Source organism: Oncorhynchus tshawytscha, linkage group LG13 (genome assembly GCF_018296145.1).
Source record: "Oncorhynchus tshawytscha isolate Ot180627B linkage group LG13, Otsh_v2.0, whole genome shotgun sequence".
Taxonomy (NCBI): domain Eukaryota; kingdom Metazoa; phylum Chordata; class Actinopteri; order Salmoniformes; family Salmonidae; genus Oncorhynchus; species Oncorhynchus tshawytscha.
Genome location: NC_056441.1, coordinates 39686314 through 39711607, shown reverse-complemented (window position 1 = coordinate 39711607; position 25294 = coordinate 39686314). Strand labels below are relative to the sequence as shown.

At 42.4% G+C, this 25294-nt stretch overlaps 2 protein-coding genes across 3 annotated transcripts in view; one reads left to right on the top strand and one right to left on the bottom strand.

Annotated features, from left to right (window-relative positions):
• Positions 1 to 1011: 1011 nt before the first annotated feature.
• On the top strand, positions 1012 to 15113 carry tomm40l (translocase of outer mitochondrial membrane 40 homolog, like). Of its 2 annotated transcripts, none has more exons than XM_024441834.2 (10): positions 1012 to 1137; positions 1984 to 2201; positions 5519 to 5586; positions 7883 to 7975; positions 8476 to 8577; positions 8787 to 8892; positions 8991 to 9113; positions 11484 to 11560; positions 11658 to 11760; positions 14694 to 15113. In XM_024441834.2, exons 2-10 carry the CDS (start codon positions 1985 to 1987, stop codon positions 14831 to 14833), a joined length of 1029 nt encoding a protein of 342 aa, XP_024297602.1. In that variant the 5' UTR covers positions 1012 to 1137; position 1984; the 3' UTR covers positions 14834 to 15113. The 2 variants fall into 2 exon arrangements, with proteins under 2 accessions (XP_024297602.1, XP_024297603.1); XM_024441835.2 differs by lacking the exon at positions 1012 to 1137 and adding an exon at positions 1165 to 1285.
• A 1616-nt stretch (positions 15114 to 16729) lies between these two features.
• Positions 16730 to 25294, bottom strand: part of si:ch73-347e22.4 — a 36902-nt gene continuing 28337 nt past the window's right edge. The window contains exons 3-5 of the transcript XR_002955695.2: positions 18698 to 18743; positions 18451 to 18517; positions 16730 to 18336 (exon numbers count right to left, since the gene is read on the bottom strand). The gene's annotated coding sequence lies outside the window, so the exon portion shown is untranslated. The remainder of the gene's footprint in view (positions 18337 to 18450; positions 18518 to 18697; positions 18744 to 25294) is intronic.

Here is a 25294-nt window from a genome sequence, read left to right as displayed (position 1 = left end):
TTGTTCCTGTCTTTGAAGGCTTGTGTACATGACAGGTTGTGTGCTTTTGTGATACTTTTACACATTGCTGTCTGCACTCAGGTGTTTAGGCCTACATTTACATTCAAATTAAGCAGATTCTCTTATCCAGAGCGATGTAAAGTTAGTGACTGCTCAGGTCATTACTCTAACTGAAAGGTAAAGCTTCCATAGATATTGTCGAACGTGTGTCAGCACAAAGCACACATCCACAACATTGCTGCGTTTGTTAGTGGTTGAAAATTGTTGCAAGTTAAGTCCACTCATTTCGTAATGGTGCAGAGTAAAATGTGCAGTTTTATAATGCTATTCTACACATTTTGTCATGTTTTAAAGCAAATTGTCTGCAATTCTACACTTCTTTTTATAGCACATCTTATTATTTTGTTAACAATTTGAGGGAGAATTTTGCCGTTTTAAAGCTAATTTTCTGCAATTCTATACATTTTGCTATCATGTGCTCTCTGACCCTTCACCCCCACCAGAAGGGCCCCAACCTCTGAAGGTCAGTGATCCCAGAGCATGTGGTAATCCGGCCCTGCGGAAAAAGTGGTGTAGGAGCTATTCCATTCATTTTTCTGAATTTGACTCAAGACCCTCCTGCTGTCACTGACCTTCACAGGCAGCACTTTTTAATTTTACATCCCTGAACTGCAACCAACCTCAATGACTCCCCTCGTCCACCAATCAGCAGCCTCCAAACAGTGATGACCTCACCTTCAGCCCTTGAGAACCTTGCTGTCTTTTCCAAATCAGAAAAAGAGTCCATTTTGCAATCTATCAGCAAGCGTTGGGTGGGTAAGGCAGATATTGCATTTGTCCAATCTTATTGCAGTTCTTTTGTGACTGAAACGTCTAATAACCAGTTGGCTACAAATGGAGGTGTGGTCGAAATAACAAGACCATGCCTTCGAGTTTTCTTTTACCTCAGTGGTGCGGTGCTGGTTGTTTACGCTGAGATTGACATGTATTTCTGCCACACGTTGTTCAGAAGTGGGCTCATTTGCCCAATCCAAGTGCCACCTCGAGTAAGTAGGCGGGTCTTAGCTATGACGCATGGCAGTTTGAGGTCTTCTTACGTTACTGCCGGGTGTTGCATCGTCCTCTGGAAATCACAACGTGAGTAGCAATTTCAGCGAGGTTTCATTGAAAATAGACAGCCTAAAGATTGTACTTTTTGCGTTGCTGAGGATCTTGTGAATTAGGCTCTTAATTATTTCCCGAGAAGGTGTTTCATCCGTGTCTTCTATAAGAACATCAGGATATAGTAGGTGTGGAGAGCCTATGCAGCTAGCTAGCTAGCTAACGTTTCATTGCCGTCGTTTTACAACATACCTCCTACACCATTCGTTAGCTAACTACTAGTTACAGCAGACCAGCTAACTAGCTAACGGGTTGGCCATCTAGATACATGTTAGCCGATTGAATTAATTAACTTGCTAGCTGTCAGTAATGGCCAGAAATAATCCCAATTAATTCAGCACCATAGCACTGGGTGAGATGGTAACTGCTACAAGAAATCTTTCATTACTGGCATGGTTTTTGAGCTACCCATTCAATGATGACCATCACGTAAATGCAATCTGTGCCAACTAGCTATGTAGCTAAAAAACATGCTTTGTATGTAAACCTCTAATGATCCAACTCAATCTTTGGGAATATGTTATAAAACTCATGATCAGCATTCATGGCTAGGCCACAATTGTACTTTATAGGCGTTCCCTCTGTAAATTGAACACTACAGTGTAATCTATGTTGACATGTAAACAAGTGGTGCGCTTTTGTTGTCTTTGCTGTTCTTTTGACAAACAGCCCCATCTCTTCCTGTACCAGTTTTCTATCGCCCCTACTGGTCAACTGCCCAGAGATGGCTAACCATACACCCAGCATCTTCCAGCAAACCATCACATATATCCTCCCCCTTTTCTACCTCCACCTCTCTCATCCTATCATCTCCTCTCACAGAATGGGCAGTGTTTTGGCAGCCAGCTCCCCCGACCCACCACCGGCTCCTGCTGGTGGTAGTCCTGGCGGCCCAGGGATGACGGTACCCCCAGGCTTCTCAATGCCCCCAGTATCACCTGTACTGCCTTCAGGCAATGCGGCACCCGGTCAGCAGGCGGAGGCAGAAGGCCCTCTGTCCAACCCTGGCACGTTTGAGGAGTGCCACCGCAAGTGCAAAGGTAAACAGATTAGTCCGTGAAATATGTAGAGAAAGTCCTCCGCCATGTAGATGAGATCTGTGAATTGAATAGTGCAAATGTAGGCGAATAGGCCAACGGCCACTGACGTTTATTTTATAAATAATAAAAAATGTCCTGCTCCTTCCCTGACTTTTCCTAAATGTTTGTATTTGACTCTGCTCATTTGTCAGAATTTTTAAATCACAAACAGAGAAGTATTTAGAGCCTTTTTACCAGTTTTTCTTTTTGTTTCTCACCTATTCCCAGCTTAACCTGCCAAAACAATGTGCTGTAGGATATTGGTACCCAGCCAGGCACTAATCTAATGTCTCTCTATGCTCACTGAATGAATGATGAATGGGTGATAATTGAATTTAAATTGGGTCTAACTGAATGATAAGGAGGTTGATTTAATTTAGAAAGACAATAGTGTAATGTTTTTTATATACGCATTTATCAGCAGCAAATAATTTCACAGCGTGCCTTGGGGGTTGATACTATTCTCTATTGTTTTACTTTGTAAAAATAAGCTGTTATTGGACTTTAATTTACTATAACTCTTTTAATTACATTTATTGTAAGGGAAATGAAAACATGTTGCGTTATTCTGAAGGCCTACTGCAAAACATATCCATGACTCTATCCAGCAAAGCAATCGACACCAGCCCACTGAATTAATGACAAATGTAGGGAATGGGCGATTAATTGTTCAAGTTACTTCACAATCAAATTTTAATGAGGCCTAACTGAATGATAAGGAAGGTGAAGGGGTTGAATTAATTTTGAACAACAATAGCGTACTGGGTTTGTGTTAAGCCTATTTATCAGTGTTGGCGTTCATGTTATTCATTTGACAGCGTGCCTTGCAGGTTGATACTATGCCGTTTTACGTTTAAAAATAAGCTGTTACGGGACTGTTTGTTACAATAAATGTGATTTAGTAATAGTTACAGTAAGGGAAACAAACCCATGCCATGTGTTGCAGTAGGCCTTTAGAATAATGCAAAACATATCCTTCACTCGATCCAATTTTATGAGCGGGAAACAAACAATGCCAGTGAGCCTGCACAGCTGGCCCATCAACTATACCAAAACTAATTTCACACATAATAAGAGATAGCCTATAGACAAGATTCAATTGACAATAACCTGATGAGTGACAATATTAGGCCTATCATTTGTCAAATTGTACATGAGGAGATGGGAGCATCTTGTAATTTACAGATGCAGTGAAAGGAGTATCACTTTATCAAATCCTCCTTCAGTCACATGCAGATAAACATTTTGACTACTATAATTGTATCGGATCGCATATTCTGCAGTTTCAGTTACACTTACCTTTATCAGATAACCCCTAATTCAAGAGGCGTAGCTGTATTTCCAAATTTGACTTTTTCTAGGAATATCAGTGCTGCATTCAGCACATGATCACTCATGCTACAGCATTGCTCTGGCTGCTAAGCAAAAACTAGTAACATAATAAACGTAACATTTTAAATATGCTATTCTGTCGTCAATGGATAAATGGGCGATGGAAGCTGATTATAATGCATGTGACTTAAAGTAACTAAATGATGAGGATGACTGAATTTAGAACAATAGTGTAATTTTGATGAATAGCTCTAGGTGTTGTTGGGGGTCTAATTGTTTTATAATGAAAGGCTGGAAATTGTATATAATTTCCCCTCGGAGTCAAATCAGACACCGAGTACAAAATACAATGTGTGTAGTTCACAATGGCAAGCCGATGCAAATGAATGGACGTACTGACGGCATTGCAAATGGTGCAGAATTTAGATTAATTGGAGTTGAGCTTAAAATCGATGTTGCTGATTTTTAAGAGTCTTCATCTGATTCAGATGTTGACTTCAAGCCTCCAATGCCCGGGCCTCGCTGCAGAAAAAAAAACAGAACAGAGCCAGCTAAGGCTGTGATCCCAACTGCCACGGTGAGACCAGTCTGGGACGGGTGGCAGGGTTTGGGTAGAGACGAGTTGATGTGACATGCAGATGTTGCAGCACATCAGATTGTACTGTTGCTCATGCGCACAGAAAAGGGAAACAGGTGGAACATCTCTATGGATGAACTCTTTTCCAAGAGACCGTGATACAGCCCGTGATCGTACCAGGTTCTGTAGTGACGCCTCTAGCGCTGAGGTGCAGTGCCTTGGACCGCTGCGCCACTCGGGAGCAATATTCATATGTAAAAGCACACGCATAAGGGCACAATACAGTGTGTGATACGATCAACAAATTCGTTTTTATATCTTGGCATTAATATATTTCCACAAATATTTATTTATACAATTCATCCATTACAATTATTCATACACTGGTGCTTTTGTTTACTGTTTTTATAATAAGGTAAACGAAAATAGGCTATAGGTGGGGGGTTTTTCCTAGGACTTGGTGGAATTATACAAAACATCCTTGACGATCTAAATGTTTTATTTTTTATGTATGTGTATTTCTATATGCAATGAATCCTTTATCAAGTGTTGGTGCATATGTTTGCTGCACTGTACCGGTTGATATGCATCCGATGCATATGCTAAAGGTGATGGCTGGCAACATTCTCTAGCAGGTACGTATAGGCTGAAAGGCCAGGTAGTTCTAGTGTTAAAGGATTGGTTCACTTTTCTAGAACCATATCTATATTGTTGACATAAATGGCATGTGTTAGAAGGGTCCAGGCACTTACCTTTTTTTTTTTTTTTTTTTTTTTTTTACTTGGTTTTGAGAAACTTAACGCACCCACAATAGACTTGCTCGTTCTGCAGTGTGTGGGCTCTGGAAAAACATGAACGAAGGCTCCCAAAACATCCAAACACATCATTTTAGAAGGGGCAAAGCTGTCAGTATAGTGCTGCAGGTCTTTAGATGTTGTACACATGAGATTGTGTAATTCCAAACGTTATCGGCAACAATATTAAATATTTGTGACGGTTCCCCTTAGCAGCAGTGCTCCCTTTCCGTGTAGCCCTCGCAGCACAGCTGGTAAGGGAAACCGCTCGAGTCACACAATATGGAACATAATGTTGCGGGTAAAGTTTTGGAATTGCACAGTTTCATGTGTACAACATCTAAAGACCTGCATCACTATTGGGTGTTTTTGTTTTTCCAGAGCCCCCGTAATGCAGAATGCGGAAGTGAGGTTAGTTTCTCAACCAAGTGAAATTGGAAAAACTGGTGTCTGGACCCTTCTATAACACACAATATACCAAAATAGTGAACCACGCCTTTTTAATGGTTCTGTGTCTTCATGTTGTAGGCCTACACGTAATCTCAATCAGTTCCCATTTCTACCTGTCTTTCCAGAGGTGTTCCCCATGCAGATGGAGGGTGTAAGACTAATCGTTAACAAGGGCCTGAGTAATCACTTCCAGGTCAGTAAAGGTCACTACATCTCTATTTTCTACTGGTAAAATGATGTTGTGAATGGCCTTTGATCCTGAGCCTCATTTCATCATTCCATCTAGAGATGGATCTCCCCTGGCAAATAATTTCATTAAGTTTACGGACTTCGAGTATAAAACCAAAGATGGTTTAGTTTGAAGATGTGTAGAAACTGCTTCTCCAATAAAGTCCCCCATCACGCTTGTAGGGAGTGTCATGGCGACGTTGGCTAGCTATGTTCATGCTCAGAAACACGCAGTCAGGTCTAACGGTTGTCTCGCGCCGAACTGCGCATGTGCAGGCAGTCAAAAATCAAAGGCACTCCTTCGACATGAAGTTGTTTTTGACAAATACACTGCTCAAAAAAATAAAGGGAACACTAAAATAACACATCCTAGATCTGAATGAAAGATATATTCTTATTCAATACTTTTTTCTTTACATAGTTGAATGTGTTGACAACAAAATCACACACACATTATCAATGGAAATCAAATTTATCAACCCATGGAGGTGTAGATTTGGAGTCACACTCAAAATTAAAGTGGAAAACCACACTACAGGCTGATCCAACTTTGGTGTAATGTCCTTAAAACAAGTCAAAATGAGGCTCAGTAGTGTGTGGCCTCCACGTGCCTGTATGACCTCCCTACAACGCCTGGGCATGCTCCTGATGAGGTGGCGGATGGTCTCCTGAGGCATCTCCTCCCAGACCTGGACTAAAGCATCCGCCAACTCCTGGACAGTCTGTTGTGCAATGTGGCGTTGGTGGATGGAGCGAGACATGATGTCCCAGATGTGCTCAATTGGATTCAGGTCTGGGGAACGGGCGGGCCAGTCCATAGCATCAATGCCTTCCTCTTGCAGGAACTGCTGACACACTCCAGCCACATGAGGTCTAGCATTGTCTTGCATTAGGAGGAACCCAGGGCCAACCGCACCAGCATATGGTCTCACAAGGGGTCTGAGGATCTCATCTCGGTACCTAATGGCAGTCAGGCTACCTCTGGCGAGCACATGGAGAGCTGTGCAGCCCCCCCCAAGGAAATGCCACCCCACACTATGACTGACCCACCGCCAAACCGGTCATGCTGGAGTGTGTTGCAGTCAGTAGAACGTTCTCCACGGCGTCTCCAGACTGTCACGTCTGTCATGTGCTCAGTGTGAACCTGCTTTCATCTGTGAAGAGCACAGGGCGCCAGTGGCGAATTTGCCAATCTTGGTGTTCTCTGGCAAATGGAAAAACGTCCCGCACGGTGTTGGGCTGTAAGCACAACCCCCACCTGTGGACGTCGGGCCCTCATACCACCCTCATGGAGTCTGTTTCTAACCGTTTGTGCAGACACATGCAGATTTGTGGCCTGCTGGAGGTCATTTTGCAGGGCTCTGGCAGTGCTCCTCCTACTCCTCCTTGCACAAAGGCGGAGGTAGCGGTCCTGCTGCTGGGTTGTTGCCCTCCTATGGCCTCATCCACGTTTCCTGATGCACTGGCCTGTCTCCTGGTAGCGCCTCCATGCACTGGACACTACGCTGACACAGCAAACCTTCTTGCCACAGCCCGCATTGATGTTCCATCCTGGATGAGCTGCACTACCTGAGCCACTTGTGTAGGTTGTCTCATGCTACCACTAGAGTGAAGGCACCGCCAGCATTAAAAAGTGACCAAAACATCAGCCAGGAAGCATAGGAACTGAGAAGTGGTCTGTGGTCCCCACCTGCAGAACCACTCCTTTATTGGGGGTGTCTTGCTAATTGCCTATAATTTCCACCTGTTGTCTATTCCATTTGCACAACAGCATGTGAAATTTATTGTCAATCAGTGTTGCTTCCTAAGTGGACAGTTTGATTTCACAGAAGTGTGATTGACTTGGAGTTACATTGTGTTGTTTAAGTGTTCCCTTTGTTTTTTTGAGCAGTGTATAAATGTCAGTTTCATGAGGTTGGAGTAATAACATGTTCAGCTACTTAAGACATTGGTTCAAATTTAGGTTTTGAGAAAATTAACCAAGGAAGAATTTCTCTTCGCTCATTGACTTCTCAAAGCCCGGTCTGGTCTGCTCCGGAAGCGTTCCCTGAAGTCTTACGATGTTAAGCCTCTGGGTTTAGAAACTTTGATAATACTGTGTTAGGATTAGTTCTGGTCTTGCTCTTGTAACCAAATAAGGCAACAACCAAGCTTGTGTGAAGCTTTTGTCTTTTCATTTTACACGATACGCAGATGTTTGCTTGAGGAGCATTGCTGACAGAAACATGAAATGTTGTCCTCCCTCTGATCGACCCCATCAGGTGAATCACACAGTAATGCTCAGCACCCTAGGCGATTCCAGTTACAGGTTCGGTGCCACCTATGTGGGAACTAAGCAGATGGGTCCAGCAGAGGTGAGTCTGAGCCAATTAGCTAATACCACAACCTGAGGATTTGTTTGATACATTAGCCCTGTACACACTACAGCTATATAAAGTTTTAACCCTTCATTTGAGTGCTTAAAGGGGTGCTTTGGGATTTTGACAATGAGGCCTTTCATCTACTTCTCCAGAGTCGGAAGAACTGGTGGATACCATGTCGCTGTGTCCAGAATGTAGTTTCGTGAGCCGATGCTAACTAGTGTTAGCGCAATGACTGGAAGTCTATGGGCATCTACTAGCATGCTACCACAAAAATGGTGTCCGTGAGTTCATCTGACTCTGGGGAAGTAGATAAAGAGCCTCATTGCCAAAATCCCGAAGTATATTTTTTTTTATACAGTCAAGTTCACACACTACCAGTCATGAATGAGAATGACAACTATATTACAGTTATTGTTGCTGGTATTTGTGAAATTAGCTTATTCTGGAAAAGTTTTTACCTGTACTTTGTAACTATTGTTTACTGCCTGCAGTCCTTCCCAGTCATGGTGGGAGACATGGACAACAGCGGCAGCCTCAATGCCCAGGTCATTCACCAGATCTCCAACAGAGTCCGGTCCAAACTAGCCTTCCAGGTACAGATATTTGGATTTCTATGGTAGTGTTTGTTTAGTCTGCCATTTACCTTGGCAGTTGAAATTAGGTGATAATTAACAATACTTTGAAGTAGAGCTTCAACGCCTGGACCTTACATTTGGGAGGCTTGGTGACCGTGTATAGCCCACTTAAGTTACTACATCAGACTGATTGATGACATGTTTATCAATGTGTGTTCTGCCATCAGACACAGCAGCAAAAGTTTGTGAACTGGCAAGGAGATTGTGAGGTCCGAGGAGAGGACTTTACTGCTGCTGTTACCCTGGGCAACCCAGATGTCCTTGTAGGCTCTGGTAAGCTTTGTGAATGGAGGTATTTTGTAATACTGAAATGTACCACAAACTGTAACTATCTTAAGCTGATCATTTTCTCTTACTACTTCATCTGTCAGGTATTATTGTAGCACACTACATCCAGTCCATAACCCCATCCCTGGCTTTGGGAGGGGAGCTGGTTTACCATCGCAGGCCAGGAGAGGAAGGCACGGTCATGTCTCTAGCTGGCAGATACACAGGTGAGGCATTGGCCACAATCACACTGAAGTATGGGAACAACCCAGTCTCTGCGCCACCCTTAGATTTCAGAAGTTAAAGTGTATTCTAAACCATGTAAGGGAGTTTGTACACTTATTACTATAAATCAGCAAGAAACTATAAAATAGTTAACTTATAATTCTGAAGGCAATTATGTTAAAATGACAAGGCAATGTATGCTTGGAGACAGTAGATATCTTTACAAACAAAGGACTTTAGAAATGGCCAGGATAAAACAATAAATGTACATGATGAATGAATAGTGGTGATATTTTATAGACAAATAAGGAAAGTATATGGGAGTTTGTCTAACCTTTTTATAGCATGTGATTCAAAGGACAAAAACAAGACACTTAAAATATAAAGTAACCGATTTGAAGCCTACAGATGACACGCTCACATCAAATCAGGGAGAAGAAGGTGAGGTTGAGCTGGAGAACTTACACATCTGTCTGGGACAGTCTTCAGAGAACTCTCCATGCCAGCAGAGTCCAAAAATAAGAATTTCAGTAGGACACAGAATTCCACAAGGTCCCCGCCATGGGACGTCCTTGGATTGTTTTGTGGTTCGTAAAACCAAACAGTGAGAGGTGAGCCCTCCTGTCAGGAGTGCTGTGATTGGCTTAGGTGATGGAATAGTTCCTGGGGTTGGGTCAGCCCCCATTCCATCACCTGCATTGTTCTGTGACTATTCAGACCCCTGGAATTTTTCTACATTTTGTTACAGCCTTATTCTAAAGTAGATTACATTGTTTTGTTTTTTTTATCTTCATCAATGACAAAAAACAAAAACATTTTTTTAGAAATGTTTGCAAATGTATTCAAAAAGAAAAAATCCTATTACATTTACTCAATACTCTGAATCACCTTTGGCAGCGATTACAGCCTTGAGTCTTCTTGGGTATGACGCTACAAGCTAGGCACACCTCTATTTGGGGAGTTTCTCCTCTCAAGCTCTGTCAGGTTGGATGGGGAGCATTGCTGCACAGCTATTTTCAGGCCTCTCCAAAGATTTTAGATCAAGTTCAAGTCTGGGCTCTGCCTGGGCCACTCAAGGACATTGAGACTTGTCCCTAAGCCACTCCTGCATTGTCTTGGCTGTGTGCTTAGGGTTGTTGTCCTGTTGGAAGGTGATCCTTTGCCCCAGTCTGAGGTCCTGAGCGCTCTGGAGCAGGTTTTCATCAAGGATCTCTCTGTACATTGCTCTGTTCATCTTTGCCTCGATCCTGACTAGTCTCCCAGTCCCTGCTGCTGAAAAACATTCCACAGAATGATGCTGCCACCACCATGCTTCACCGTAGGGATGGTGCCAGGTTTCCTCCAGACATAACGCTTGGCATTCAGGCCAAAGACTTCAATCTTGGTTTCATCAGACCTGAGAATCTTGTTTCTCATGGTCTGAGTCCTTTAGGTGCTTTTTGGAAAACCTTGAAGTGGGCTGTCTTTTACTGAGGAGTGGCTTCCATCTGGACACTCTACCATAAGGGCCTGATTGGTGGAGTGCTGCAAAGATGGTTGTCCTTCTGGAAGATTCTCCCATCTTGAGAGATGAGCTCTGTCTGTGACCATCAGGTTCTTGGTAACTCACTGACCAAGGCCCTTCTCCCCCGTTTGCTTAGTTTGGCCAGGCAGCCAGTTCTAGGAAGAGTCTTGGTGATTCCAAACTTCCATTTAAGAAAGATGGAGGCCACTATGTTCTTGGGGACCTTCAAAGCTGCAGATGTTTTTCTGGTGTCCTTCCCCAGATCTGTGCCTCAACTCAATCCTCCACGGACAATTCCTTCAATCTCATGGCTTGGTTTTTGCTCTGACATGCACTGTCAGCTGTGGGACCTTTTTATATAGACAGGTGTGTGTGCCTGTCTTTTCAGTCCGTTTAAGCTGTTTGCTTGAGGAAATAAGAGTTTGAGGCACTTTTGCGAGCAGTGTAATGTTGTCCAATGGACAAGTTCCTTGGCTGAGTCATGGTCACTCTTCGTCAGAAACCTGTTGTGTCCATGTCTCTGACAGAAGTCTGGGTGCCCTTTTGGTTCAAACCTGCCACCCTTTTTGCTGACAGAAGCGTTGATGTAGACTAGAGGGGGGCCACTCACAGCAAGCACCCAGCAGGAGTTGTCCTTCTCCTCTTTTTGCTCATCTTCCTTTGTTCTCTGGCCACTGAATGGGTCCTTGTGTGTTCTTATTGTAGTTGACATCTGGCAGGGATGTGTTAATTTGACACTCTACAAACATGTATTTTTGATAATGCAGCGATAGTCCACTAACTGATATTTTTCCTAGGTGGATAGGAGAGATGTGTGTGTGTGTGTTACACTATGCCATTTTAAGATGGGTGTTTCTTGCTATTTCAGGCAGTAACTTCATTGCCACATTGACACTAGGGGGAGCAGGGGCACATGCCTCCTACTACCACAAAGCCAACGACACGGTATTGCTCAATTCCATTGGTTTCCTTCTGTCTGTTACTTTTTACCAATGTGTTGGTTAGTGTCTTCAGCTCTCTCACTGTTATTCTTATCCCACAGTTGCAGTTGGGTGTTGAGTTTGAGGCTAGCACCCGAATGCAGGAGACCAGTGTATCATTTGGCTACCAGCTAGATGTGCCTAAAGCCAATTTGCTCTTCAAAGGTATGGCTTCTGCTTGTATGGACACTGAATTTAAAGTATATGTATATTCCTGTATATTAACCTTTTGTTACATTGTTTGCTGTTTTTGTATTGTCATATACAGTTCCTTCAAAGTATTCACACCCCTTTACTTATTTGACATTTTGTTACAGCCTGAATTCAGAATGGATTAAATGTCTTTATTTCTCACTACCCCATAATGACAAAGTGAAAACACGTTTTTAGAAATTGACAAAATTCTTGAAAATTAAATCTGATTTACATAAATATTCAGACCCCTTTGTAAGAAGAACCATTGGCTGTGATTACAGCTTTGAGTTGTCTTGGGTATGTCTGCATCAGCTTTGCACATCTGGATTTGGTGATTCTTCTCCCATTTCTTCCTGGCAGATTTTCTAGAGCTCTGTTAAGTTACAGTGCCTTGCGAAAGTGTTCGGCCCCCTTGAACTTTGCGACCTTTTGCCACGTTTCAGGCTTCAAACATAAAGATATAAAACTGTATTTTTTTGTGAAGAATCAACAACAAGGACGACATTTATTGGATATTTCAAACTTTTTTAACAAATCAAAAACTGAAAAATTGGGCGTGCAAAATTATTCAGCCCCTTTACTTTCAGTGCAGCAAACTCTCCAGAAGTTCAGTGAGGATCTCTGAATGATCCAATGTTGACCTAAATGACTAATGATGATAAATACAATCCACCTGTGTGTAATCAAGTCTCCGTATAAATGCACCTGCACTGTGATAGTCTCAGAGGTCCGTTAAAAGCGCAGAGAGCATCATGAAGAACAAGGAACACACCAGGCAGGTCCGAGATACTGTTGTGAAGAAATTTAAAGCCGGATTTGGATACAAAAAGATCTACCAAGCTTTAAACATCCCAAGGAGCACTATGCAAGCGATAATATTGAAATGGAAGGAGTATCAGACCACTGCAAATCTACCAAGACCTGGCCGTCCTTCTAAACTTTCAGCTCATACAAGGAGAAGACTGATCAGAGATATAGCCAAGAGGCCCATGATCACTCTGGATGAACTGCAGAGATCTAAAAGCAGCTGAGGTGGGAGACTCTGTCCATTTTCTTCAGCAGGGACAGGGAAGATGGTTAAAATTGATGGGAAGATGGATGGAGCCAAATACAGGACCATTCTGGAAGAAAACCTGATGGAGTCTGCAAAAGACCTGAGACTGGGATGGAGATTTGTCTTCCAACAAGACAATGATCCAAAACATAAAGCAAAATCTACAATGGAATGGTTCAAAAATAAACATATCCAGGTGTTAGAATGGCCAAGTCAAAGTCCAGACCTGAATCCAATCGAGAATCTGTGGAAAGAACTGAAAACTGCTGTTCACAAATGCTCTCCATCCAACCTCACTGAGCTCGAGCTGTTTTGCAAGGAGGAATGGGAAAAAATGTCAGTCTCGATGTGCAAAACTGATAGAGACATGCGACTTACAGCTGTAATCGCAGCAAAAGGTGGCGCTACAAAGTATTAACTTAAGGGGGCTGAATAATTTTGCACGCCCAATTTTTCCGTTTTTGATTTGTTAAAGTTTGAAATATCCAATAAATGTCGTTCCACTTCATGATTGTGTCCCACTTGTTGTTGAATCTTCACAAAAAAATAGTTTTATATCTTTGTTTGAAGCCTGAAATGTGGCAAAAGGTCGCAAAGTTCAAGGGGGCCGAATACTTTCGCAAGGCACTGTAGATGCGGAGTGGCAGTGAACAGCAATCCTCAAGTCTTCCCACAGATTTTCAATAGGATTCATGTCTGGACTTTGGCTGGGCCATTCAAGGGCTTTCACATTTTTGTTCTCAAGCCATTCCAGCATTGCTTTGGCTGTGTGTTTGGGGTCGTTGTCCTGTTGGAATGTAAATCTTTGCCCCAGTCGAATGTTTGAACTCTGAAGCAGGTTCTCATCAATGATTTGCCTGTATTTGGCTCTGTTCATTGTTCCCGCTATCCTTACAAGTCTCCCTGCCCCTGAAAAGCATCCCCATAGCCTGATGATACTGCCACCACCATGGTGTTAGACGGGTGATGAGCTGTGCCTGGGTTTCTCCAGACATGGCGCTTTGCATTCAGGCCAAATAGTTAAATGTTTGTCTCATCGGACCACAGAATACACAGATAATGCCTTATCTTCTGTTTTTCATGTGCCTTTTCACAAACTTCAGTTGTGCTGTAATGTGCCTTTTTTCTCAGGAGTGGCTTCCGTCTGGCGTCTACAATAAAGCCCAGATTGATGAAGTGCTGTCGAGACTGTTGTCCTTCTGGCATATTCTCCCATCTCAGCTAAGGAACTCTGTAGCTATGTCAGTGGGCTTTGGGTTCTTGGTCACCTCCGTGACCAAGGTCCTTCTTGCCCGGTGGCTCAGTTTGGTTGCACGGTCAGCTCTAGGCAGAGTCTGGATAGTTCCATATTTTTTTCCCAATTTCCCAATGATGGAGGCCACTGTGCTCTTGGAAACTTTCAATACTCTAAATGTATACCCTTCCCAATATGTATATGCCTGATCACAATTCTATCTTTGAGATCTAGGGACAGTTTCTTGGACTTCATGCTATAGTTTCTGCTCTGACATGCACTGTCAACTGTGAGAACTTATATAGACAGGTGTGTTTCTTTCTAAATCATGTCCAAACAATTGAATTGGCCACAGGTGGACTCCAATCTAGTGGCATCTCGGGGATGATCAAAGGAAATGGAATGCATCGGAGCTCAATTTGGAGCGTCATAGCAAAGGGGTGTTAATACTTATGTCGATTTGATTTCTGTAATTTCATTTTCAATAAATGTGCAAAATGTATATATTTCATCAATTTTTAAATAACAGAACAAAATGTGGAATAAGTCTAGGGTTATGAATATTTTCTGAAAGCACTGTTATCTAATTTTCTGTTTTTCTCCCCAATACTCCAGGCTCCATAGATAGTAATTGGGTGGTGGGGGCCACACTAGAGAAGAAGCTACTTCCTCTGCCTCTTTCTTTGGTCCTGGGGTCCTTCCTCAACCACAAGAAGAACAAGTTCCAATGTGGTTTTGGCATCACCATTGGTTAGACTTACCAGAGTGGGGGAAAGCCTATAGGCAATCATCACAGAAAGGACAGACCAAGCCTGGACTCACCACTGAGTCTCACATCACTTCAATTTGTCCCCATCTGACTACTAAGAAGTTCATTGTTGTTGGTTCCAAAGGTTAATTTTTCCTAAATAATGTGTTAAAATATACACTATATATACAGAAGTATGTGGACACCCCTTGAAATGAGTGGATTCGGTTATTTCAGCCATACCCGTTGCTGACAGGTGTATAAAATCGAGCACACCGCCATGCAATCTCCATAGACAAACATTGGCAGTAGAATGGCCTTACTGAAGAGCCCAGTAACTTTTTCAATGTGGCACTGTCATAAGATACTACATTTACAACAAGTCAGTTTGTCACCTTTCTATCCTGCTAGAGCTGTTATTGTAAAGTGGAAACATCTAAAAGCAACAATGGCTCAGCCATGAAGTAGTAGACCACACAAGCTCACAAAACAGAACTGCCGAGTGCTGAAGCGTGTATAAATCGTCTGTCCTCGATCGCAACACTCTGGAAGCAAAGTCAGCACAATAACTGTTTGTCGGGAGCTTCATGAATCCCATTGAACACTTTTGGGATGAATTGGAATGCCGACTGCGAGCCAGGCCTAATTGCCCAACCTCACCTAATGCTGTTGTGGCTGAATGCTGTGGGGACTTGCTTCCAATGTTCCAACATCTAGTGGAAAGCCTTCCCAGAACAGTGGAGGATGTTATAGCGCCAAGGGGGGACCAACTCCATATCAATGCCCATGATTTTGGAATGAGATGTTCAACGAGCAGGTGTCCACATACTTTTGTCCATGTAGTATATAATCATTGAAAGGTTAAACAAAGATATGTAAATAAGGTGCATCTTTAGGACTAAAATAATCAATCAAATTATCAAAATTGGGGTTAAAATGCATGGGTCAGAGATTGAGGACAATGTTGTGATGAGATTGGACAATGGCCATATACTTCAGAGACTAACGTATTGAGACCAACATAGCAGACAGCAGTAAAAGAGGACTCAGTAAAACACTTGCTGTTAGGAAACGATCAAATTATAGTACTTTTGTTTTTAGGTCTGTGCCGGTCCAGTTTTGTTTTGGTCGGTTTGTTTTTATTTATTTTGTGTTGTATGGTCTATCTGCTTCTTTTCACTTTTTTGTTTGTTTTTTAGGTTGGGGAGGCAGAGGGCAGGAAAATCTTTTTCATAATCGTATATATTACCTGTATATATCTATTGGGAAAAGGATAAATGCCATTTCTTACAAAATACAGAGAGAATTGGTTTTGTTTCTTATTGCTTCAAATTCTCTGCTCATAGTTGACAGAGCCTGAATTGTTTCAATTGATGAGAATAAGCTGAATGCTGTTCATAAGTTTAATTTATTTAAATCACACATGATAATACTGACAAATATGCTGATATCTAGGAAAGTTTGCTTGAAGAAATTGAGACCCTTTTCAAGAGGGTAACAGTAGATGTGATTATTCTATTGATGATAGAATCCTGCACAGCTTCTGTAATATAGTCCTGAGTCACATGTAGATATTGGTCAGGAGATGGAGAGTCCGATAACTGATCATGTGAAACAACAATAGTGGTACATACATTTACACTGAACAAAAATATAGGCGCAACATGGAAAGTGTTGGTCCCATATTTCATGAGCTGAAATAAAAGATCCCAGAAATGTTCCATACGCACAAAAAATGTATTTCTCTCAATTTGTGCACAAATTTGTTTACATCCCTGTTGGTGAGCATTTCTTCTTTACCAAAATAATCCATCCACCTGACAGTTGTGGTATATCAAGAAGCTGGTTAAACAACATGATCATTACACAGGCACACCTTGTGCTGGGGACACTAAAAGGCCACTCTAAAATGTGCAGTTTTGTCACAACATAATGCCACAGATGTCTCAAGTTTTGAGTAGGCATGCTGATGGCAGGAATGTCCACTAGAGCATTTCCTGTTAATATCACTACCATAAGCTGCCTCAATGTCGTTTTTAGATCATTTTTCTGTACGTCCAACCGCCTTCACAACTGCAGACCACATGTATGTGGTTGAGCAATTTGCTGATGTCAATATTATGAGCAGAGTGCCCTGGGATGGCGGTGGGGCAGGCATAAGCTACGGACAACGAACATAATAGCATTTTATCGCTGGCAATTTGAATGCACAGAGATACCGTGATGAGATCCTGAGGCCCATTGTCGGGCCATTCATCTTCTGCCAACACCATGTTTCAGCGTGATTATGCATGGCCCCATGTCTCAAGGATCTGTACACATTTCCTGGAAGCTGAAAATGTCCCAGTTCTTCCATGGCCTGCATACCCACCAGACATATCACCCATTGAGCTTGTTTGGGATGCTCTGGATCAAGGTGTACGACAGCGTGTTACAGTTCCCGCCAATATCCAGCAAATTTGCAAAGTGATTAAAAAGAAGTGGGACTTCATTCCACAGGCAAATGGTCACATCAGATACTGACTGGATTTCTGACCCACGCCCCTACTTTTTTATTTAAGGTATCTGTGACTAACAGATTCATATGTGTTCCCAGTCATGTGAAATCTATAGATTACAGCCTCATGAATTTATTTCAATTGACTGATTTCCTTATATGAACTTTAACTCAATAAAATCTTAAATTGTTGTGCTCATTTTTTTTGTTCAGGGTTAAATTTGATACAACATATGATACTATTTTTTAGTTGATTGTTATTGCATTAGGCTTAGTATTTAACTGTTGAAACAGAGATGTGTGTTTGTTTATTATTTATGAGACAAACAATACTCTGTCAGTATACTGTATATATTGGCCCTTTTGGACTTTGATGGAAAATTACTAATCAGTACGCAGTTCTAGTAGAACAAGTCAAATCAGTCTGATTACTGGCACTTCTTGGTGACAGTTGGGTCGTCAGGTCCTCTCCATATGGGGCTAGATTCTGCTGGAGCTCCTGTGTTCTCTGAGTCAGCTCAGTCTTGGAGCTCTGGGTCAGGGAAATCATGATATTCTGGAACTCCTCCAGGTTCTGGTCACTTCAGCTAGGGGCCCAGCTCGGCCTGCAGCTGCTACATACTCTTCTCCAGACTTCCCTTCAGCTCCTCACTCTTCAGGGGAAGAGTGGCCTTCAGCCAGTGCTCAGTTCCTTCTCCAGGCTTCCCTTCAACTCCTCACTCTTCAGGCGAAGAGTGGCCTTCAGCCAGTGCACAGTTCCTTCTCCAGGCTTCCCTTCAGCTCCTCACTCTTCAGGAGAAGAGTGGCCTTTAGCCAGTGCTCAGGTCCTACTCCAGGCTTCCCTTCAGCTCCTTAGTCTTCAGGAGAAGAGTGGCCTTTAGCCAGTGCTCAGTTCCTTCTCCAGGTGAGCCTTCAGTTGTTTGGCCTCCTGGGAAAGCTTTGCCAGCAGGTCCTGAGTCAGAGGAGTCACCTGGCCACAGTGTACTGGTTCACAGCATAGGCACTCCCAGAGACTGAGAGAAAGGTCAGTATAGAGGCAAGTCACAAGGTTAACAAACTAGTAGATTGTTACTCAACAGTTATCAAACTCCAATATATTGTGTTATTTTCTACATATTGAGACTAACTTGACTGTGTGGCACCACTGTCTGATCCACTTAGACTGGTCCTGCCACAGAACATAAGTTTTGCACCCTGTAGGAGAGACCGAAGATTATAAAATGTTCAGTCTAGACTTGAGGGTATTTGAGATTATACTTTTACTACTTTCATTGATATTACCTTACTGTTACATTTAGTATTATCAATTTGCTTCCTTTTAAAAATACAAACACTAGTCACATGTTGAAGAATGAAAATATATTATTCACTCACCAGTGAAAACAGCAAGCGCAAGCAGCACTAGGACCTTCATGACTGGCTGTTAATGGAGAAAAAGACAGTTGGTGAAGAAAACATCCAACTCTGTTTCTCATCCCAGATATTGTAGCCAGTGTGATAAAAACAGATACCTGGAAGCAGCTAGTGTCTTCCCAGCTAACAGTTCGAGGGAGAGAACGTTTGTGCAATGTTCCCCTAATGTTTTGAGTGTCCAGTTAATTAGGGAACATTCTATCTATGTAACAAAAACCTTATGAGAACCTTTTGTGTTAGTTAGAACATTAGAACATGCCCTTAATGTCAAGCAAAACATACAATATTCTCAGAATATGCAACAATGCTCTAGATGCTTTTTATGGGACGTTCGAAGAACATTCATGTGTCCAGTTTTTTTTAGGAGAATATTCCATCACCGTTCCACCAAACATACACAGAACATGATTGTGTTCTCAGAACATAAGATATTAATGTTCTAGACATGTTGGAAACGTTGCAAGAACATTTGTGTCCAAAGAAAAATGTATTTACACATCACTTCTTGTTACTGTTGCCTAGCCAATCAAGGCCCTGATTGGTGAACCACTGACCCATTCATAACTCTGTCTTTTGGCAAGGTTCAGGATACTCACACATTCAGTGCTTTTACCTTATTTATTTGACATACAGTGAGGGGAAAAAAGTATTTAATCCCCTGCTGATTTTGTACGTTTTCCCACTGACAAAGAAATGATCAGTCTATAATTTTAATGGTAGGTTTCTTTGAACAGTGAGAGACAGAATAACAACAAAATCCAGAAAAACACATGTCAAAAATGTTACTTCAACTTATTTTTAGGAAAAATAGTGAGTTACTTGAAAAAGGGGCAAGGGTGCCAAGATTTTTGGCCACGACTGTATATACTGTATTCTATACTATTCTACAGTATCTTAGTCACTTAATGTTTACATATCTGGCATTTCTCATCTCATATGTGTATATACTATTCTATGGTATCTTAGTCCATTCCGCTCTGACATCGCTTGTCCATATGTATATAGTCTTAATTCATTCCTCCTTGTGTGTATTGGGTGTATGTTGTGTAATTTGTTAGATATTACTTGTTAGATATTACTGTCGGAGCTAGAAGCACAAGCATTTCGCTACACCAGTAATAACATCTGCTAATCACGTATGTGACCGATTTGTTCTTCTGAAATAGACTAGTTTCTTCATATCGTGCTTCTTTAGACCTGTCTAAAATAAATAATGGATTTATTGTGAAGGTGTAGGCTATATTAAATGCATGTATTAGACTTTTTAAAATGTAGATGTTCCAAAGGTCTGCATCAGTGGCTTGTAGGCTGTGTGTGGAAGCCAGGAGATGCTAAATGTGTTTATTTTAGTTAACAGTCAATTACCGTGAGACTAGCAGTTATTTGCTTGACAATCACCGGCTGACAAAATTTCATGACCGCCTCAGCCCTAGCTGTGATCCCTTATTGATGTTACTTGTTAAATCCACTTCAATTAGTGTAGACATGGAATGTGTATGCATGCTAGTCGGAGGGTGAATGGGCAAGACAAAATATTGAAGTGCATTTGAATGGGGTATGGTAGCAGGTTCTCCAAATACCAGAATGGTCCACCACCCAAAGGACATCCAGCCAACTTGACACAACTGTGGGAAGCATTGGAGTCAACATGCGCCTATCACGTTTCTGGTATGATCCAAGTGCAGACGTGTTGAAGAAACAAACGTTTATTCTTTAAACAGAGGCAGGCAAATGACAAGTCAAGGCAGGCAGGGGTCAATAATCCAGAGAGGGTGTAAGGCAGCGGAACAGCGGGCAGGGTCAGGCAGAGGTCGGTAAGCAAGGGAAAACAGGAGCAAGGGAAACTGCTGGTAGGTTTGAACAAACAAAACAAACTGGCACAGACAACAGAAAACACAGGTATAAGTACCCAGGGGATACTGGAGAAGATGAGCGACACCTGGAGGGGGGTGGAGACAAGCACAAGGACAGGTGACACAGATCAGTGTGTGACAGGGCCAGTATCCTTGTGGAACACTTTCAACACCTTGTAGATTCCATTCCTGCCATATTGAGGCTGTTCTGAAGGCAAATGGGGGAGGTTTAACTCAATATTAGGAAGGTGGTCTTAATGTTATGTATACTGTGTATATTGCTAAGAACGTGAGAGTAGGGTTACTCCCCTAGCAGGTCTCAACCCCAGGCCACCAGCACCAATGACAAACACCCTAACGACTGTGTCAATAAGGGATCTCTCAAGGGCATGTCCTTATTGGGCCAGTATAGTTCGGCTCTGTCCAAAAGAAACCCTAAACCCCTTAAAACAACTTTATGGGGTAAGCTTTATTCACAAAATGCACTTTGAAGTAAATTTCAGCTCTGTTACAAGTACCATCAAGAAATTGTTTTTGTGATCATAGTGATTCGGGAGTACCATTAAGACAACATTAGACAACTATACAGAAAGTCCTTAAATTGTTTAAATAAATAAATCTAATCAGGTAAAATTAACTGAAAGCTGACACAGACATGGTGGCATAGCAGGAAGCTCTGAATTGTTGTGAGTTCAAATCCCTGGTGAAGACATGTTCATTAATAATTACTGTATAAATGAACATGCACAATGTAATCATGTGTGTCAAATATGCAAGTTAAAAGCACTGTACTGTAAGTTAAAAGCACTGCGTGTAAGAATATCCCTAACCTTGACAACAGACAAATAGAGCTGTGAATGGATTAGTGATTTACCAATCAAGGGCTTAGTAATGAGGCGTGATGTGTTATGATTTTTTTTGTGTGTGTGTGTGGGGGGGGGGGATCTTTGAGACCATCAGGCTGATAACTGATACACAGAAAATTGGACAAATTAATGTTCTTGCAATGTTCCCATGAAATGTGTCTAGAAAATATACACTGCTCAAAACAATAAAGGGAACACTAAAATAACACATCCTAGATCTGAATGAATGAAATATTCTTATGAAATACTTTTTTCTTTACATAGTTGAATGTGCTGAGAACAAAATCACACAAAAATGATCAATGGAAATCAAATTTATCAACCCATGGAGGTCTGGATTTGGAGTCACACTCAAAATTAAAGTGGAAAACCACACTACAGGCTGATCCAACTTTGATGGAATGTCCTCAGTAGTGTGTGTGGCCTCCACGTGCCTGTATGACCTCCCTACAACGCCTGGGCATGCTCTTGATGAGGTGGCGGATGGTCTCCTGAGGGATCTCCTCCCAGACCTGGACTAAAGCATCCGCCAACTCCTGGACAGTCTGTGGTGCAACGTGGCGTTGGTGGATGGAGCGAGACATGATGTCCCAGATGTGCTCAATTGGATTCAGGTCTGGGGAACGGGCGGGCCAGTCCATAGCATCAATGCCTTCCTCTTGCAGGAACTGCTGACACACTCCAGCCACATGAGGTCTAGCATTGTCTTGCATTAGGAGGAACCCAGGGCCAACCGCACCAGCATATGGTCTCACAAGGGGTCTGAGGATCTCATCTCGGTACCTAATGGCAGTCAAGCCACCTCTGGCATGCACATGGAGGGCTGTGCGGCCCCCCAAGGAAATGCCACCCCACACCATGACTGACCCACCTCCAAACCGGTCATGCTGGAGGATGTTGCAGGCAGCAGAACGTTCTCCACGGCGTCTCCAGACTCTGTCACGTCTGTCACATGTGCTCAGTGTGAACCTGCTTTCATCTGTGAAGAGCACAGGGCACCAGTGGCAAATTTGCCAATCTTGGTGTTCTCTGGCAAATGCCAAACGTCCTGCACGGTGTTGGGCTGTAAGCACAACCCACACTTGTGGATGTCGGGCCCTCATACCACCCTCATGGAGTCTGTTTCTGACCATTTGAGCAGACACATGCACATTTGTGGCCTGCTGGAGGTCATTATGCGGGGCTCTGGCAGTGATCCTCCTGCTCCTCCTTGCACAAAGGCAGAGGTAGCGGTCCTGCTGCTGGGTTGTTGCCCTCCTACGGCCTCCTCCACGTCTCCTGATGTACTGGCCTGTCTCCTGGTAGCGCCTCCATGCTCTGGACACTACGCTGACAGACACAGCAAACCTTCTTGCCACAGCTCGCATTGATGTTCCATCCTGGATGAGCTGCACTACCTGAGCCACTTGTGTGGGTTGTAGACTCTGTCTCATGCTACCACTAGAGTGAAAGCACCGCCAGCATTCAAAAGTGACCAAAACATCAGCCAGGAAGCATGGGAACTGAGAAGTGGTCTGTGGTCACCCCCTGAAAAACCACTCCTTTATTGGGGGTGTCTTGCTAATTGCCTATAATTTCCACCTGTTGTCTATTCCATTTGCACAACAGCATGTGAAATGTATTGTCAATCAGTGTTGCTTCCTAAGTGGACAGTTTGATTTCACAGAAGTGTGATTGACTTGGAGTTACATTGTGTTGTTTAAGTGTTCCCTTTATTTTTTTTAGCAGTGTATATACAGTTTACATATACTTAGGTTGGAGTCAACCACTCCACACATTTCTTGTTAACAAACTATAGTTTTGGCAAGTCGGTTAGGACATCTACTTTGTGCATGACACAAGTCATTTTTAAAAACGATTGTTTACAGACAGATTATTTCACTTATAATTCACTGTATCACAATTCCAGTGGGTCAGATGTTTACATACACTAAGTTGACTGTGCCTTTAAACAGCTTGGCTTTAGAAGTTTCTGATAGGCTAACTGACATCATTTCAGTCAGTTGGAGGTGTACCTGTGGATGTATTTCAAGGCCTACCTTCAAACTCAGTGCCTCTTTGCTTGACATCATGGGTAAATCAAATAGAAATCAGCCAAGACCTCAGAAAAAAAATTGTAGACTTCCACAAGTCTGGTTCATACTTGGGAGCAATTTCCAAACTCCTGAAGGTACCATGTTCATCTGTACAAACAATAGTACGCAAGTATAAACAACATGGGACCACGCAACCGTCATATCGCTCAGGAAGGAGACGCATTCTCTCTCCTAGAGATGAACGTACTTTGGTGTGAAAAGTGCAAATCAATCCCAGAACAACAGCAAAGGACCTTGTGAAGATGCTGGAGGAAACAGGTACAAAAGTATCTATATCCACAGTAGAACGAGTCCTATATCGACATAACCTGAAAGGCCGCTCAGCAAGGAAGAAGCCACTGCTCCAAAACTGCCATAAAAAAAGACAGACTACGGTTTGCAACTGCACATGGGGACAAAGATCGTACTTTTTGGAGAAATGTCCTCTGGTCTGATGAAACAAAAATAGAACTGTTTGGCCATAATGACTATTGTTATGTTTGGAGGAAAAAGGGGGAGGCTTGCAAGCTGAAGAACACGATCCCAACCGTGAAGCACGGGGGTGGCAGCATCATGTTGTGGGGGTGCTTTGCTGCAGGAGGGACTAGTGCATTTCACAAAATAGATGGAATCATGAAGCAGGAAAATTATGTGGATATATTGAAGCAACATCTCAAGACATCAGTCAGGAAGTTAAAGCTTGGTCGCAAATGGGTCTTCCAAATGGATAATGACCCCAAGCATACTTCCAAAGTTGTGGCAAAATGGCTTAAGGACAACAAAGTCAAGGTATTGGAGTGGCCATCACAAAGCCCTGACCTCAATCCTATAGAAAATTTGTGGGCAGAACTGAAAAGCGTGTACGAGCAAGGAGGCCTACAAACCTGACTCAGTTACACCAGCTCTGTCAGGAGGAATGGGCCAAAATTCACCCAATTTATTGTGGGAAGCTTGTGGAAGGCTACCTGAAACATTTGACCCAAGATAAACAATTTAAAGGCAATGCTACCAATTACCCACTGAGAATGTGACGAAAGACATAAAAGATGAAATCAATCACTCTCTGCTATTATTTCACATTCTTCAAATAAAGTGGGGATCCTAACTGACCTAAAAGAGGGAATTTTTACTGGGATCAAATGTCAGGAATTGTGAAAAACTGAGATGAAATGTATTTGGCTAAGGTGTATGTAAACTTCTGACTTCAACTGTATATAAGTTCTCAGAACATCGTAATCACATTCTGGGTAAGTTGTATTTGACATTAAGAGAAGGTTCTCTTGGAAAAACTTTAGTTCATGACCTAATGAGACTCTCAAGGGAATGTTCTCTAAAGTGAGAATTTTTGTTGTTAACTGGGTTACCTGTTTGAGAGCGCTTGTGTCTTGTCCTTGTTTCTGGTAGTACTGTGTACGGTGCCTTCAGAAAGTATTCTGAAAAATTTGCTTCATAAGTTGCATGGACTCATTCTCAAATTTGGACTCATCAGAACGGACAGATTTACACTGGTCTAATGTCCATTGCTCGTGTTTCTTGGCCCAAGTTTGGTCTTTTCTTATTATTGGTGTCCTTTAGTAATGGTTTCTTTGCAACAATTCGACCATAAAGGCCTGATTCACACAGTCTCTTCTGAACAGTTGATGTTGAGATGTGTCGAACTCTGTGAAGCGTTTATTTGAGCTGCAATTTCTGAGGCTGGTAACTCTAATGAACTTATCCTCTGCAGCAGAGGTAACTCTGGGTCTTCCTTTTCTGTGGCGGTCC

What these genes read in the sequence shown, in the direction of transcription:
- tomm40l (XM_024441834.2), top strand. Translation starts at nt 1,985, where the DNA reads ATGGGCAGTGTTTTGGCAGCCAGCTCCCCCGACCCACCACCGGCTCCT. An exon ending in GGTCCAAACTAGCCTTCCAG is followed by an intron (nt 8,578 to 8,786) that starts GTACAGATATTT and finishes TTCTGCCATCAG; the next exon opens with ACACAGCAGCAAAAGTTTGT. An exon ending in TCTAGCTGGCAGATACACAG is followed by an intron (nt 9,114 to 11,483) that starts GTGAGGCATTGG and finishes TTGCTATTTCAG; the next exon opens with GCAGTAACTTCATTGCCACA.